The sequence below is a fragment of the Anneissia japonica genome, unplaced genomic scaffold, assembly GCF_011630105.1.
Source record: "Anneissia japonica isolate Jap-2015-1 unplaced genomic scaffold, ASM1163010v1 scaffold3735_len701357_cov177, whole genome shotgun sequence".
Classification (NCBI taxonomy): Eukaryota; Metazoa; Echinodermata; class Crinoidea; order Comatulida; family Comatulidae; genus Anneissia; species Anneissia japonica.
Window position 1 is genome coordinate 619,333 of NW_022723891.1, and position 18,810 is coordinate 638,142.

An 18,810-nucleotide genomic window follows, 5' to 3' on the forward strand; every position below is an offset into this window, starting at 1 on the left:
CCCCCTTCTGTTTCATTGCCAGAATTCTTACTTTTTACTGCTCTTTATGGACTTGATATTGCATCTACCAAAAATTGGATTGGATAATTGCCTCATTTAAATAAATGCATATTAATTAGGATTTCTAGTAAAATTGGAATATATATATATAATTTTGTCTCTATGTATATATGCATTGTTCCTGATGATGATTAAATAAAAGCAAAATGTTATATAAAATCTTATTTCCCTGCATTAGTTGTGTTCATAACTAACAGTTAGCAGCTTCATTTCAGTAGTTAATTTGCATATATTGGACGATACGTAAGATAAAGACAAACATGATTTAAAAATAAAAAATTTGTATGTGTTGCACGTATAAGTATTATATGCGAGAATATTTGATACTCAATCAATAAATCATCTATCATTCATGTCAGAGCAGTGGAGTAACAAAGAGGTCTGAGGCCCCTGGCTAAGACTTCTTCAGGCCCTACTACCTTGGGGAAAGCCCCACCCACTTTGAAATATTTCATGTTCTAAGGAAGTTTTTTTATGTTTATAATCTACACATTAAAAAGGCCCTGCTTTCTGCTGACAAATATCCCAAAGCCCCCTTAAGACATGGGGCCCTTGGCTTAAGCATGTGAGAGCCCATAGCTGTTACGCCACACTGTGTCAGAGTTCTCAATTTAAACACTACAGGACCAATATTACGTTTCTTGATTTCCTCTAGATCATTATCACCAATAGAAACCAGGCTTTTTAATACCAAATTTAATTCCAGTTTATTTCTGGATCATGTTACATGCAAGGTATAAGTGTGAGGCTAATGTCTAGGGATTTGGGGAAAGTAAGCTAACACTTAGTGTGACCCTTCAGAGATTTTGAAAAAAATTAGCAACTGTCAAAGTCTTTGCCGATACTAACCAGCTGAACAATTAATCAACACATTTTATTAAGCGAATAAAAAGAAGAAATTAACATGCATTCATATTTTGGCTTGCTTTTTGAAAACCTTCACAGGAAAATTAAATTCTTACATTTTAGTCGTATTTATTGAAAACCTATAGTTGGTTAATATACTTTTGTTTGTGTGTGCAGTATGCTGGCAGTCTGTGTGTAATTTTGTTTCTACTGATGTTCTATTGAGGTATTGTGCTTGATTTGTAGGTCCCTATATATCAATCTACAGTAGTAATATTCAAGGTGCATCTTTTTGTTTTTTTACAATCTGAAGACTATGTCAACTGCCTGCAACTTTATATCCACTGTCATTCGTTCCATACTAGCAAAGTACAACCTCCTCCAATTTTCGGGAAGTATTCCAAGAATATCCATTATTCAATTACTGTAATCACAAAAACCTCCAAAATATCCCAGACATCAACATTTAAAAAAAAATACAAGCCTAACCGGAATTGTTAGAATCTGTAAAAATTGTTGAAGAAAATACATGATAAATCAATTGCTATTATAACATCTATAAAACAAGACTAGATGGAATTATGATGATTGTAAATATGTAAATGATAATAAATATAATAATACATAACGTAAATTTACAGAGCAAATTTATTGGTTTATCATATCTTGTACTTTTCATGTCAAATTTCATTTTAAAGTTGTTGGTTTGTTTGTGGCTTTTTTTTTTCAAAATAAAAATCAGACTTAAAAAATTTAGATTGTAATCGATGAAAGAAGCGCTTAAAATTGTATTGTTCCTTGACTTGAAAATTACAAGAAAACATAAAAAGTACTTTTGAAATCAAACACATTTTTAAAAGTCAATAATTGTATGTATCAAAAAAAATGAGCAAGTTAATTTCAAAAAAAGATATTTATGTGTTTTTTTTTTGGTATTTGGACAGTACATCTTTAAAGCAATCAGAGATAGAACTGGACTAAAATATGCTTGTTTCTGTGAAATAAATGCCATAACGACGAAAATTAATAAGGAAATTCTAAATGCAAGAGATTTTTTTTATTTGGCAAGTGGTCAACCTGGAATTAAGGTGAAAATCCACCTTAACTTTGACAACAAAGCCTTCACTATTTCTGTCTATTTCCTTCCTACACAAATCTGTTTTGACAGATGCAGGCAAGAGACCATAGGCCAAGTTATTGACCCTAAAAAGTAATATAATTTCTTTGAACATGCAAAAATAATATCTCTAAAGTGGGTGTAATATTTACAAAAAAATTACATCAAGATAATAATAAAGAGGGAGAGAGCAGTGCTGCATAACATTTAGCATTGTGCGAATGTACTCTATTAGGAAGGTGATGATGAAGTATAGTAATTAGATTAATATTGATTGTCATTAAAAACGACATGTTGCGCTCGCATCGTGGTGTTGCGTTCTTCATAGAAGTACGTCGGGCGCAGTGGTACTTGGCTTTATTGTGTAATCTTCCTTGGTGATGCCGTGTTCAATTTACATATTTTGGCTTTCACCCGTCTATCTTGGTCTTTCCTGTGACATGCATAGCATGTTATTTTCATAGAATTAAATGATTTGTAAACAATAAAGAAGATTAATAATGACAGATTAGTTCCAACCATCCCTCCCATCCATCAACATTTCCGGAATGAGTGACCAATTACAAGCAATTTGAGGCTGTTGTTTAGTAATTTTTAGATTCTTTCCATATTGGTATATTTGTAGCATAATTCACATATATCTGAATAATTTTTTTATCTTTAATAATATACTGTACACAGAAGTGCGGAAGGCTTTCCTGATTTCCTTGAGACTCCTGTGACTTGCGGAGATCTTGGGACCCCTGTGTGTTTGTTAGTTTCCACTTAGGCCAGGCATTTAGGATTTTTAACAGAAGATAATACTCATAATATATTTTCATGATGACGATTTACGATCTTTTTTACACGTTTTATGTTTTTAATTAGCTTAGATTTAATTAATAATAAAATTACTTTTATATAATCAATAAAGCAGAAAATAACTGAAATTTGATTGTCATCATCAATTTATTGATTTGACTGTCGTGAGTGGATGAAATATGTGAAACATTTTAGCCTGTTCAAGATTCTAGTGGCAAAAATACAAACATGAATTTTACAAGTTTCCTACGTCAAACTTCCTTTGGATCGGAGAAGTTCAAGTAAATAGGTTAATATTAATGTAACATTTTGGAGTAAATGTACCTTTAAATTTTTGTTAAATTAGTGAAGTTTTGTGAATAAATAATGGAATTAATGTAATATTTTGTGTTATTGTACCTTTAAAACTTACTTGGAATCAGTGAACTTTGGTGAATTAGAAGACTTAAGGCTGTAAGCAAAACAGACCTTGTGCAGCCCGTTAATTTCCTCCCCACGCATAGCCCAACGTGCACCTGCTACACTATCGTAAGCCAACTGTCATATTGCTGTCGTCGGGCCAGGCATCTGACGGCGCAAGTCTATTGTGCGTTCTATTGTTCATCCCAAGGGAGGGACAAAAGATGATAGGAAGGGGCAAGATGGCTCACATATACTGGTCTAATCCCCACTGTGTCAATCCCGTAATTAAATATCCGTGAGCAAAAAACTTGGATTGTAGCCAAGGGGCCAATGATAAAAAGGGGAAATGCTAGTAAAAATAAGATCACAAAATTGAATCTTTACAATAAATATTTAATTTATTGCATAACGGTTGGTGAATTGTTTAACACTAATTTGAATCGTACCTTGAATAGCTTAAAAAATGAAATACATATTTTAAAAACTGTTAATGAAAATTAATAACCCATCAGTCTTTAATAGCTTAAATTAAAAAATAAAATTAAAATCTTTTAAAATGTTAATGAAAATGAATATACCATCAGTCTTGTCCTCCAAAAAGTAAGCTATTTTATATCATCTTCTGTGTTCTATTTTTAGTTTTATTGATAATTTGTAGGATATATTTTCTAATTTCTAATTATTTCATATAGTATTTTAATTAACTTATATATGATTTTTAACACTATAGAAATATGATATTAAGTTTTGTCATGTTTGTGAGTACACAGTTAAACTGGCCTAAGTCGACTGTGCTTAAGTCGAATAATTTCTAAGTCGATTTTATTTTACATGCCAAATTGTTGTGATTTCCATTAATTAACAATCTGTAATCAAATTTTATCTAAGTCAAACAATATTTCAATGGCATTTTGGATTCGACTTAGGTAAGTTCAACTTATATTATTTCCCAAATATCCTTTTGTAATTTCAACCTATAAATCATCTTGTATTCTTTGCGTAGTCTGCCAATGAGATGATGGAGTTTAAAGTAAAGAGGCAAAGGCAGCTTGTGGGGCATCGTGTAGGTTTATAGGGCATACTGCCACTATATTCTGTTCCCATCTCAGCTCTGATTATGATGGTAAACATAACTATTGGGTGGGCCTTCATCTTTGGCCTGCTGCCTAGCATTAAATATTAACATTATAGCCCTCTGCTCTTTGACTAATTTAATTTACTACAGTATTACTTTTTGCCACATTTTTCAAATGACATGACACATTCTCAAGTACAGTAGTTACCCAAGTATTCACATGATTCAGTACCACACCAAGCAGTGTACCAAGTAAAGTAGATTAACTGGTGTGTCTTCACTTTTCAAGAGTAGTTTACCTCCTAAGTACACTGTACCAAGCTATGTTCTTGGTATATTTTCTCTCATTGGTATATTTACTCCAAGTCAAGCATTTGTTTTAAACTATATATTTATAGAGGGCAACCCTTCTAGCTTAGCTGATGTTCAGAGGCCCTCTTAAGTAAATGAGATCAAAATAATTAAAATAATTATAAAATGCTTCATAAACCTTATTTACTAGGCTTAGGTAGTTGGGATGTTTTTACAGTAGTTGTTTGAAAGAAATATTGTGGCTGTCACAGGATTTGAACCCAGGAGTTTGGGATTGGAAGGCAAGCACCTTAACCACCAAGCTGAATTTCCACTAATGCTCTACATTTCCAGCATGTAGGTCTACCTGGATGTTTTCCCTTTTCTTTCACAAATTTACTTAATACTTCTTAGTAGATTTTCTCCTTTTAAGGTATTGGTTCTGGTGGGTAAAGCCAACCTCCTAAGGACTCCAAGGTGCAGTAGCACCAGTATTCAAGCACTTTGGTACCATGGTGAACATTGTAAAGCTACGTGGTATGTCTACTTTCTAGGTGCACTCTCACCAAGCCATGTTCTTGGTAATGGTAGATTTTCTTCATTTAAGGTACTGCCTGTAGTCAAGAAATTTGGTACCAGCAATATACGGCTGCTGGATATAGTATGTTTACCAGGGATGTAGTTATGGTGGGCAGAGTTGGGTGGAGCCACCCAGTCTAAAGCTAATTGCCCTACACCAACCCTTATTAATTCACTTTTCCATCCTTAAAATTTACTGTTATTATTTAGAGTTTACCAATGTTATCACATAACCACCCTTAAAATATCTATCAGCCACCTTCAGTTTTCTCCAACTACAACCCTAGTTTACCTAGTACAGCGGTACCTCCTGTGGTTGTGTGATTCAGAATAACAATGTAGAGTAACAGATATGTGTTGTGTTTTTAAGACACTTCATTTAGCCTTGCCATTCTCAGAGTGATGTATCTGGGCAAGTTGCTTCACTGAGTGGTAAGACAGAGGTGCAGCTACTGTAACTACAGTACGTTGCGCTTGTTTGGTTGGTAACACCAAGTCATTTTGATTAAAAACTTAAAGCCAGAGATCCCTTCTACACATACACACTTTAAAAAACCCATTGTGTTTAGTGGAAGTATAAAGTATGGTATGCTCTGGCTTATTTCAGTCCCTGTTGTTGTGGAAGCATATAGATTACCCAAATGCTTTGGTTTAAATTACTTTAGTCCCTATCGTTGTGGAATGATGTGAAGATTAAGTAACTAAGCACCTTTCTACAGGTACTGTAGTTGTCACCGACCATGCCCATATGCTACTCAGCACAATGATCCGCCAGCTATGGGTTACGCATCAACAATGCACTTCTATTCCTGCAATAAAAGTGTATTAAACATTACTCATAAGTATATAAAAGTATGCTATCTGCTGGGGAGGATGCAGGGGGTGCAGACGGTGCGATTGTACCCCTTCCCCCTGAATTGTATTAAAAAAAATAATTGTATTGTATTGTTGATATGAATTACCGGTTTTTAACATTCTGACTGCCAGGGTTTGAAAAAGTAGTATTAGCCACCACCTGACATTTTAGAAAATTTTAACACTTTTCCGAAGCTCATTGGGAGTGCATGTGATCAGATTGACATGTAATTAATACTACAAAAACTACAAACATTTTAGCTTTGCAATGGTACCGAACATTTTTTCTAATCACAATCTGTGACCTGTAACAGTAAAATGAAAATGACTCACTTTTGGAGATTTATACAATTTTGCACAACGAAGCTGAGATAATCGCGATTTCATGGAGGTAAATCAGTACCACTCTACGCTAATGTAAACAAACAAATAGTGAAATACTTATGGTCCAGACTGAATATAGTGTTCAAATTGTTAGTACATGTCGGTATTTATCCCATCTATCGGATTCCATAAAAAAACTTGAAACACTGAGATCTGTGTTTGGTGGTCATGCGTTGTGTTACCAAACACGGAGATCTCCCTGTTTGGCGGGCAGAGTTTTAAGGTATGAGAGTGCATTTTTTGGGCACCTAGAGGTCCTTATTCTCTATTGGGATGTTGTGGACTCTCAGCACCCGCTACCACCTAATCCTGCATCTGCCCCAGACTTAACATTCCTAAATTAAAATGTTCAAAAGCCAATGCCAAGGCAATATTAATTTCTACGGTTCTGCCATGATATTTCTAGTGATTGTCTTGGTGGTTTTTTCCAAATATTCATTCAAATATATTCAAAACTGTTTATTCAGATTGATTTACCTGTTGCTGCCGAATCTTCTTTACTTTCAAGTGAAAAGTTCTGGAATGCTTCACTGTTCTATCATTCTCAGGGAGTTGATCATTCTTTACAATTCTTCTCCAATCCTACACTGATAAATTCAGAAAAACAGTAAATGTCACTGACAGACTATAGGGGGCATTAACTCACAGGAAATATTGAAGGACATTCCATTTAGGGTTCATACTTATATTCATAAACTGGGTTGGTTTGGTGGTTGGCCTTGAGCCAGACTTCGAACTGGTCCTGGTCAAATTATGTGTTAGCATAGGTTAAGAAGTGTACTGCATATCGATTGTAATAGGAATTTCTAATAGTTGGCCATGAATTTACAGTTTCCCGTAGTGATGGGGAGTGGAAAAGGTTGGGAATGGTAGGACAAGACAAGCAGGATGAAAAAGAGCTGTCTCTTATACACATCTAGATGTGTATAAGAGACAGGCTATGTTCTTGGTATATTTTCTCTCATTGGTATATTTACTCCAAGTCAAGCATTTGTTTTAAACTATATATTTATAGACTATGTACTTCTATTCCTGCAATAAAAGTGTATTAAACATTCCTAAATTAAAATGTTCAAAAGCCAATGCCAAGGCAATATTAATTTCTATGGTTCTGCCATGATATTTCTAGTTATTGTCTTGGTGGTTTTTCCAAATATTCATTCAAATGTATTCAAAACTGTTTATTCAGATTGATTTACCTGTTGCTCCCGAATCCTCTTTACTTTCAAGTGAAAAGTTCTGGAATGCTTCACTGTTCTATCATTCTCAGGGAGTTGATCATTCTTTACGATTCTTCTCCAATCCTACACTGATAAATTCAGAAAAACAGTAAATGTCACTGACAGACTATAGGGGGCATTAACTCACAGGAAATATTGAAGGACATTCCATTTAGGGTTCATACTTATATTCATAAACTGGGTTGGTTTGGTGGTTGGCCTTGAGCCAGACTTCGAACTGGTCCTGGTCAAATTATGTGTTAGCATAGGTTAAGAAGTGTACTGCATATCGATTGTAATAGGAATTTCTAATAGTTGGCCATGAATTTACAGTTTCCCGTAGTGATGGGGAGTGGAAAAGGTTGGGAATGGTAGGACAAGACAAGCAGGATGAAAAAGAGTGATGTAATAATTTACAATAAGTATTTAAATACCTAATAAGGGCCCCTATAATTAGCCTCATTGGGCCCTCCATAGTAGCATGGAGCATTCCCTACTCTCGGAAATGACTTCTGAGGCGTTCTTGGTGATCAATAACTTCTCTTTATTTATTTTTTTTAAATTTGTTTATTATTTACTTTATAAAAGGGGATCCTGGGACCACTCAAAATTGTTTTCTAGCCCGGAAATGACCTCTGAGGCATTCTGGATGATCAATAATTTCTCTTTCTTTTTTTGATTTTTTTTTTTTTTAACTTTTCAAAAGGGGTAGGCCGGGGCCGAGATACCCCCACCCTAAATCTTTCCCTTTGGGCTGTAAGCTGCAAGAACAAGGTTCCCTTTCTGTGCTCCTACTACTGACTTCTGTGTAATCAGTGGTCAGTGCTTAAGTAGGATACTGTTGGACAGGCCTTGAGTCAGTAGCCATACATTGCTGATATATACAGTAGCATTCGAATAATCACAGATAAGGATCAAGACGGGCTGGGTTGGGATTGGGTTCTTTCCCTGTTAATATATGAAGCTTGCCCTTGAATTGAACGCAGTGTTTATTTTAGGTCTTCAAGACACAAATGTGTAAATGATGTTTCCAGTTTGTTTCTTCTTAGTTTTAAGTAAATTATAAGTGACAAATATGTAGATGTATCCAATCATTCTCATCAAAGATCGTGTCTTCCGCTATCGTTTAAAGGAGTCGATATATATTTAACTTGGTTTCAATATGACGCTTATTGCTAAATCATCTAAAACTATCAATAGAATAAACTAATATTGACAAATTATTTCCTCTATAACTAAGAAATATCCTCAATTCCTATGATTAAGATCGTAATCAATGTGCGCTGTCTCCTTGGTCTGGGTCGAAGGTCATAATAAATTGTTGCTTTGTGCTAAAAACAATGTGGACGGCAGTGGAGTGATTGTCATAGGAAATATGATACTGCAATTTTAATTATTGTGTATGTTTCTTTTGGTTTATATTTTTTGTTGAACATGTTTTTTGTTTCTTATTACTAATATTTTCATTATGAAATATCAATAAATATTTTTAAAGGTTTCATTATCCAAAAATGCTTTGACTTCAATTCAAGACCATTCGATCACCATTTGGTTGTTGCAAAATAGCTATGACAGCCTACATAATTAAATTAAATGTTCTTAAATAGAGTAATGGATGCAGAGGCAGATATAGGGACATATGCCTGTCTCGAGTCCCCTCCCCCTTTATGCCTTGACATCTCAATTTCTTGCTAATATAACAAAGCACGATTTGATGTAAACTTAGTGCGAGCTTTTGTCGATGTTATCAATAGTGTTTTGTTTTTTATTGATGTCATTTTTTCACTATTACAGAAGTACATGAGTGTATTTTGGCATAGTGGACTATTAGGAGTTGCATACTATGACTCCGGAACATCTCAGCTACACCTAATGCTAGATATCCCGGAAACAGTCAATTTCACTATACTAAAACGAGGTAAGCTTTCCATCTACAGTAGTTGTAGGTATTTGACAGGAAATGACTGGGTAAATTAGCTATAACTAGGAATACTTGGAAGATTGTTTGGGCATGTGAAGTGGAGTGGAATACTACCCAGTGAATGTGCCAGAAAGAAGACCAGATGATCTTCCAAAGATGACATGGCAAGCAAGAATTAATAAGGACCTAGCGGAGTTAGACATCAGGGAGAACCAAGCGTAATGAATATGGAATAGTAGTAGGCTATCAACCATGAACCATGTGTAAGTCTGGAAATAGGAAAACAAACACGAAATGAAATGACAATGATGATGAGTGGAGGAGGCTGCATATTTTGTATGATTTTGATTGCACTTAGAACGTAATAACATTACTAATATTGGAATCATCTGCGCATGCTAAGACGTTTAGTTTTCGTTGTCGAGTTTGGCCCAATCTACCTTGTCACAGGACAAGTAGGACCTTCAAGCGTGAGTGAATCCGTTCGAAGATCACATTGTCACTCAAAACAAAAGTTCCCTATTGGTTCAGTATATAATGACCAGTGGCGTATCTAGAAGTTTTGAATTGGGGGTGGGGGGTTGGCTAATGGGGGCGCAAAAGGTGAAGTGTGGGGGCTCGATGATCAGTTGAGGGGTGCTAATTCGCAAAATATGGTGATTTTAGGTGATTTTTAACACAAGCACATAGAGACTAAATTATTTTGAATTCTAAAAAATGACATACTGCCAATATATTACCAATAAAATAAAGTAAACCCAAATATTTTACCGCCAATAAATAACAGTACTGCCATTGACTAGAAACATATGCCACTCTTAACCACTCATTACCGCCTCATCACCCACCCTTCTGTAACATTATTTATAAGCAAGGATTAAATAACAGGAAATTCTTGATGTGTATAATTTTCTTCATGACCTATACCTTTTCTCGCCCCTTGAATTGCTTTAATAGAATTTTCAATTTTTTCGGTTGTATCAAAACCAATTAGTTTTGATATTGTACCAGACATAACATGTCCATATTTATCACCAATTACTTCAGTAACATAACATAACACTTGTCTGTCTATGTATGACGGTGTTCTTTCTAGTTTCCTTGGGATTTTGTATGAATTTATATAAATTTTATAATCAGAAATAGTTACAGATCAATCATGGTTGAAATAAAGAGTGAGATAAATATGTATTGACGCAATCGTTGTTTGAATCTGAAACAGACTATATCTGTGCCGATACTTAACTCACTGTCGGTGCTCAACTCACTGTCTGTGCTCAACTCACTGTCGGTGCGCTATATTTGACTGAATCAGACAGTATTCTTCACAAGATGTTTCCTGGTATAAAAGTTCCTTCATTTGATCTACATGGATCATTATATATCATTGTATATATCCACTGTATACATCCACATCCATCTTGTATCCATCCGCATCCATCTTGTATCCATCCATGCATCATCTATTCCTTCTATCCATGCATGCATGCATCCACATGTATCATCCATCAATTCATCTCCTATATCCATTTATCCATCTATTTATCAATCTTTCCACCAATTCATTAATCAATCCAATCATCCATCCATCCATCCATACAAAAATGGATGGGTTATGAACTACAGTAAGTCTAAATACTAATGGGTTATTTACACCAAAGTTTAATATTTTTTTTTTACCTAGATGATGTTCTTTATTCACAGTCTGTCAAGAGGTGGAGCCTGTCAGTATTGTTGTCAGCTCTAAACAAGATGAGAAGTTTTTGAAAGTAATACAGCCATTAGGTAAATATGATGTTTAATAATACATACTAAAGGCAATAAGCAGATTACGAAAAATGTCAAAATTGTCTACTATTATTTCATTCCATAACTAATGAATATTTTATTTGCCTGTATCTGTTTATTGTTCATTTAATACAATACTTTTTAGGTGTCATCTACACCAATTTCCTAACAACAGAATCACATTCTGACGCGTTTTCTATTGTATTACGATAAAGCTATCCTAATGCGTCCAAAAATATTGTTATAGAAGCTGCACTAGTCACCCGTTTATTCATATTTGAAACCATTAGCTCATTACTCCACCCCTGTTAAATGGTTAATTGATTACACGTTTAGACACGTTTGTACAATTGTTAGATGTTCAATACAATTTACCGTGAGTCCATGATTAGAATAACATAGCTCAGTTGGTAGAACAGCCAAAGAATAATATCAAAAGGTTTGAGGTTTAAATCATTTCATGTGACAATATTGTTTTTAAACGATCATCACCACTGTTGTCATCGCTTTTGTTGTCATCATCGTCATCATTTTTATAAGCATCATAAATGGAAATATTATTCAATGCTTAATTATAATAGGAAAGAATGTTATTTCAAAATTATAAATAAAATATAATTGTGACATGTTCACATAAAAAACCAAAAATCTGGCAGTATTTTCAAAAATAAAATTCAGATTGTCTGTTTATTTTATGATTTTTTTACCTGGATAATCAAACCGTACATCTTCGGCTTGTAAATAAAGATCTAGAGTAATACATTGAAAGAAAAGTATTCTATTAAAGATTATTGTGTTTTGATGAAGATTGCCGGGTTTTTAGGATTTGTTTTATTTATTCTAAAAAATTCCGACCTAGTTTGTCAACTGTACTATGTGTGAATTATATCTTATCTAGTTATATTTACAATTTGAAAACACGATTATGAGTGGCACTGTAGTCAAGAATTACTCACTTAGTCCACTAGAAGAGGTGTTGTGTCATACCGTAGGTATCTCCTCATCCCCACCATCCTGAGGTCCTTTCCCAGCAATGATGTGTTCAAAGAAATATGTGAGGGGTGAACTGGTTTGCTCCTCAGGGAATTGCACATAACTGAAATACAATGCATCCTATGTTGATGCGCATATAAACTTAAATAAATATTAAGAACAACTGTTTCTTTTTGAATGAGGAAACACCTGTAAAGCAGATCACAGTTCACAATTTGTCAAAATGTATTAGTCGTTGGCTGGGGAAATTAAGGAACAACTTTGAGTGATTTCAATATAAAAATGAACAAATTGAATCTGAATTTTTAATCAATTTGTCAAAGCATACATTTATTCAATAGATAATTGATATGAGTCTTTAGACAGATGAAGGTGTCATTTAGAGTTAGCATCAAATTTATTAATATCTTAGTAGGCTCTACCTCATAATTTGATTTTATTGACAGCAGCTTGGATACCCCAATTGGGGATACGTATCATAATGATGTTAATTGTTGCTATTATTGCTAATGTTATCCTCCTAAAACGACCAGAAAAATCAGCAATATATACTTCTCTTTTGTTCTCCCAGGCGCTGCTTAAATTCTATAAGTTTTTGCGAAAATTTCCCTTTTGAAAGTGGTTTTTATTTTTATGAATTCTTTCAAAGATTCAAACCTAGACCCTGAATTATGGCCGATTCTTCTATAATGTCTCGGTAGCAATTTAAAGGTAAAGGTAGGTAAGAGAATAACTCATAACTAGCGGCGTCATTATGCTGAGTTGCTTATGGGCATGGTCTGTGACTGTAGGTTCATTTTTATAATTTTTAATGTTTATATTTTTAATTTCAGATACAAATGAAGTGACTGATATGCCTGTTGTAAACCAAACAGGTAGAGTGCACATTCTGCCCAGTATTGACTTTGGTAAGATTTGTTGTTATTAAGTAGTTTTCGCCGCTCGTTAACCTTAACCATCACGTTAGTACCCAACATGCAGCACGATAGCTCCACCCCTTTTGTAAACAAATCAAAATATGCATCTGCAAACCTGTAAATAACGTACGTCAAGCACGTAAATCCTGAATATAACATACTCCGCAACGCAAAGATGGATAAATTATGACGTCGTCCGTTAACGTTAAGGTTACCATCGTGCGACGAAAACTGCATATTTTAGGCGGTTATGATACCGTAGTTTTTTGGGTATAAGCCTACCCCGACTTTATGGTTCTGGCAAACCCCCTCTCCCCCCCACTTTTTTTTGCAAACCTCCCTTTTTTTCTGGCGAACCCCTCCGTCTCCCTTTGAATTTTTCAAACAAGTCCTCAAACTCAACTAATGCACTGCAGACCAATCTAGATGGAATGTTATACTGTAGAAATTTTTCAAACATATGCTTTTATAGCATTATTAGACGCAAAAATTATGAAATGCAGAAATCCTCTGGCTTCAGGGGTTTCGCTAGATCCCACATCCAGAGAAACCCCCCTTGGAAGACCCTGGCTAATGGCCTGCCTGATTTCATGATCATAAAGACTTATTGATCGTAACCAGGTTAGGATAAACGTAATTCTACTTGAGTAGAACATTAAATAATATGTGTTGAGAATTAGTTCTGATTGTTATTTATTTACAGTCACATGTGGGGTGTTAATTTGAGGAAAAAATAAATGCCAGGGGCATAAGCAAGGGAGGTGTTTATTCAAATAAATACGATATAATAATTATTATATGTCAATTTTGATAGGAAGCATCTATTATCTAGAATTTAACTGAAAAGCCAGTGCATTGTTTGTTGTTTCTTTGAAATGTTACAGTAAGCTGCAGTATGGAGTTAGTTAGCTTCATAGAAACTGTGCCATCTGTATAGAATTAGTCTTGCCAGATTGCTTTCGAGATAAATAGCAAAACGTGATTTAAAGCCAAATGAATTGTATTGAGGTTGTAAAGCGGTGTGGGCATGTCTGAGGGAGAAAAGCAACATATTGTAATGTGGCATCCAACAGCTAATGAGTTGGAATATATATAAAGGGGTGGGAGGGGGAATATTATTTAACCGACGGCCCTCTCCTACTCTAAGAAATTCACTGTTTCACTTTAGAGCATTATATTCACTGAAATCTTAGTATGATGGGAGGTTTTCCTCACCAATTTCATATCTTTTCCTTTGGTTTTCCTGCATAATATTGATGATCTATCCATTCTATAGAGTTACATTTACGCTAGACATGATAATGACACAACGACATATCATCGCGTCATTTATGTTCTTCATCACTGATCGGATATATATCACGTAGTTGTCGTGTTTTCATGTCGTTATCGTGCTTAGTGTAAATGTAGTATTAATTGAAATTATAATTTTAATGTAATATACTATAAAGCATTTGATAAGTGATAATTTGAATAATTTTCTTTTTAATATATATTTGAACATTGTTTTACATTAAATGTGACTGATGTAGTTTAAGCATTTGAATAGAAAATGAACATACATATTTATACATTCACACTTTTCTATATAGTTACAGTATAGGATTTTCAAGATAATCATATTCTGTCTCTAATATGTGCCGGGTCTGAGCTTTCCACCTCTGCTGGATAGCCCTCCCAAACCTCCACAGGACGACCCTTCCAAACTTCCACAGGACGGCCCCTCCCAAACCTCCCTTTCCATCCATAAAGGTATGGCCCTTGGTTGACTCTTGGCTTCATATTATCTTTTTTCCCACCCTAACATTTTTTTCTGCCTTTTTGTTATCAATCCTGACAACACCACTGATTTTAACACACCAATTGAAAAAAAATTCACAAGAATCAAATTCTTATTGCAGTTCTGCACTCTATGGCGCCTCCTTTTTATCGAGGCTTTCAGATCAGTTGCCAATTTTTAAAATCTTTTAGTTCTCTTATATCCAATTGCATGTAATTCAGTTACAGGATAGACATTAATGCTATAAAATTAGTCTCATTAAGACGCTTAAGAAGTGGAGTTGTTTTCAGTCGTGAGAAACAAAAATCTTGGATTTTGTCCAAAATCCAGGATTTGCTTGCAGGAACCTGGGATTCACTAAAGCATCTGTAACTACCAGTTTCAGACTCATTTTTTGTTTCGTTGTACTTTAAAAAGGTTTACTTTCATTCATATAATATGGGAAAACCCCTGGAAAATCCAAATACATATAGAATGTTTTTAATAAAATAAATTTTGATATAGGACCAAAATAATTTTTGAAAAATTAGATTTTTAAAAATGCACAATTGGATTGAGCAATTATTTATTATATTGTAGAAATACCGCTATCTATCAGTTTGATTTTTTTTACCCAGCCACTTTGTTGACTAATCCAAGATTTTTTTGTTGTGAGTTGAAATCCATTTTTTGGCATTTATCATGATTTGCATTTACATTACCTAACACCTGGATGAATGCCATTGTAGCGTAAGATAAGTATCTCTGGTGCACAAGTATGGATAGATCAAATAAAGTACGTAAACTTGGATCGGATCTGCAGTTTAATGAGGGTTGCATTCACAGGCAAAAGAAACTAATTGTTTGAGGGGCCAAAGTGAGGTACACAATGTCAAGTTTCTATATGAGTTTGATGCCTTGTTTGGTATCTGCGCCCTCTATCATCACCAATCATCATTCATAGCAATAGCAAAAAAATTTTCTCTGAAACCATATCACATAGATTCCTCTTGATGAATTAGGTTCACTTTTATAAATGTCCCAAGCACATTCCGCTAACAAATTTTTAATTCTTATTGTTTGGCGCGTTGTTTGGTTGGTGTGTGCGCCCTCTATCACCAATCATCATTCATAGCAATAACAAATATTTTTTTTTTTAAACCGCATCACGTAGATTCCTGTTGATGAATTAGGTTCACCTTTACAAATGTCCCAAGCACATTCCGCTAACAATTTTTTTATTCTTATTGTTTGGTGCGTTGTTTGGTGTGTGCGCCCTCTATAACCAATCATCATTCATAGCAATAACAAATAAATTTTTTTTTAAACTGCGTCATAGATCAATAGATAAATCATCAATAGATTCCTATTGATGATTTAGTTTTACCTTTATAAATGTCTCGAGCACATTCCGCTAACAATTTTTGTATTCTAATGTTTTTTGGAACACATTAGCACACTTTCATGCTGATTGTTTTGAAAACTTCTGCAAGCTGGTAAAAGTCAAACTGCATTTGTGCATGATCAGCTACAATACAGTGTATATCATTGCTGCACAAGTTATTAGCAACAAATTCACGCTTTTGCTATACAAATAACAATAATGGTGGACTTGTACAATGCATATTTTAGCGACTTAGGCACTTTATTATTGCCCCTGGTCACTCGATAAATTTCTTATTGTGCTATCCGCAACTTGCACGCCTCCCCTCTCTTGCAAGTATTCTTAGCTAGATTAGCACCAGAGTAAATTAATTTCATGCCCTTCGCATATTTAATACTACTTCTATGTGAGGAGAGACAAGTGAGTAAGGTGCCTGGCCGAAGGACAAAATCAATCAAACCTATGCTCAAACTCATCTCGATTGACCGAAGCAATACCGCAGTTTCAAATGCTTTGATAATATTTTTTTTCTCACTCCATTTGTACACACTCAATATATTTGAGTCAATAATTTGTTTAGGATTAATTTGTTTTATAATCATATTGAAGGCCTATTAAATAATGTATTATATGGAATATATGACATTTGTATCTGTCAGTAAGTTGGACCAAAATTCTGGAGGTCAGTTGTCAGAATTGAAATTTCTCGGACAACAATATCCTGGGCTTCTTTGCGTGATTTCCTTTGTTTTTGAGCAACAATCAAGGATGTATGAATTAACCGAGAATCTTTCCAGGCTTTGCTGGAAGCCTAGTGGATTCCGCTTAAGATTATTTCTGATTATTGAGTCAATCATTGTGATGTTTTTTACCGTGCTAAACTTTTGTGTATTCGTAAACTTCTCACATACAGTAGTTGAGATCACGACGAGTTCCTACAAGGTGTTTAAGGGTATGTTCAGACACAAACCATTGTACTAGCGTGATAGACACTGCTTATAAACTCCACCTGTATAACAAGTGAATTAACACGTATTCCTGCTGCTCAGGAATCCACCAATCTAACCTACCATGCAACAATGACTTTTTTCTATTGTCTTTTGGCATTTTTTTTTTCAAGTTAATTGTGCTGCTGTGTGGGGATTTCATCGGTTCCACCATATTTTAGTTGTACATCTGTCTGTATTTACAGTCCCACTAATACAGTATTAGTGGTAATGACAATGAAAAATTAGTTAATTGTATACAGTAGTTGGATAAATTATTTTTCTTGTAGCTTAATGAATGAATTTTAATTTAATTAATTTTATTGTATTTCCCTTTTGAATTTATCCTGTAAATTTTATATATTGTAAATTCTTATATTGTAATTTTGTAATATTTTTGTTGTTGTAATGCAACCTATTTCAGCTCTTGCTGCCAGTTTGTATTTTTAAATTTTATACCCGAAATTAATAAATAAATAAATAAATAAAATAAAAAATTCCATGTTTCAATGTACTGTATCATACCTCCTTGGATGAGGTGATATTTATATTCAATTCTGTCAACTGTAGGAATCAATTGACTTATACTATAAATTAAGACTTCATATACTCTTCATACACCTTTACTTGACTTGCTGTGTTAATATGCTCCTAAAACTACTGTATGACATTTTAGAAACAAATGCAATATCATTTATACACCACAAAAGCATATTGGTGAAAAAGCAAGACTAGTCTGAAATTTCAAAAGCTTTTTTCATTACATTTTCATAATGCATCTAAAATTAAATTAATTTACAAAAGAAATGAATTATGAATAGGGATATGATTGACAATAATCCTTGAACATTAATTTGAACCTAATAGTATAGTGCATTTCAATTATTATGTTCCTATTAATTTCCTTGAATTTTAAAAACAATGTTATGTTGAGTGATATGTAGGTGTTTATTCTAAGTAACTTGATACCATAATTAATGTCAAATTATATTAGACGAACATTCTTTTCGTTTACATTGAAAATTGTATTACCACTGACCACAGGTTTAGCCAGAAAAAACGAAATAGGTCATCCCAAATGGAAGACAGTGGCCCTGAGCCAATGGGTCCACGCCAACTCAGGGCCACACCCCTCCCAAATATATGGAGAAAAAAAATAGAAAAATATGTTCTTTAGAGGGCATTTAAAGGTGTTGAAATGCTCGGATTTTGTCTTCAAAGCAATAGTGTTGAATTAGCTATCACAAAGATATTTCTTTTCTAGGCTATGCAGAAGCATCTTCATCTCTCGCCTTAGGTCTAGTGTAAATTCTACTATAGGTCCTCTGAATCCAGAGGTGACGGAACTAGAGGGTTATGGAGAGTAATGTGTGACCGGAAATGGTCTGCAGTCAGTTGGTTGTTACCATGCGCCAGTGATGTTGGAGTATAT

The 18,810-nt window shown here is 34.3% G+C and overlaps 1 protein-coding gene and 1 long non-coding RNA gene across 2 annotated transcripts in view; one reads left to right on the forward strand and one right to left on the reverse strand.

The window, feature by feature from the left end:
* Positions 1-7,003, reverse strand: part of LOC117112398 — an 8,460-nt gene extending 1,457 nt beyond the window's left edge. The window contains exons 1-3 of the long non-coding RNA XR_004446036.1: positions 6,888-7,003; positions 5,881-5,980; positions 1,280-1,282 (exon numbers count right to left, since the gene is read on the reverse strand). This is a non-coding gene — a long non-coding RNA (uncharacterized LOC117112398). The remainder of the gene's footprint in view (positions 1-1,279; positions 1,283-5,880; positions 5,981-6,887) is intronic.
* LOC117112394 (mutS protein homolog 5-like) overlaps positions 1-18,810 on the forward strand; it is a 92,467-nt gene that overhangs the window by 41,387 nt on the left and 32,270 nt on the right. Inside the window, exons 4-6 of the mRNA XM_033255466.1 lie at positions 9,425-9,548; positions 11,256-11,336; positions 13,166-13,240. Coding sequence (XP_033111357.1) covers positions 9,425-9,548; positions 11,256-11,336; positions 13,166-13,240 — 280 coding nt within the window. The remainder of the gene's footprint in view (positions 1-9,424; positions 9,549-11,255; positions 11,337-13,165; positions 13,241-18,810) is intronic.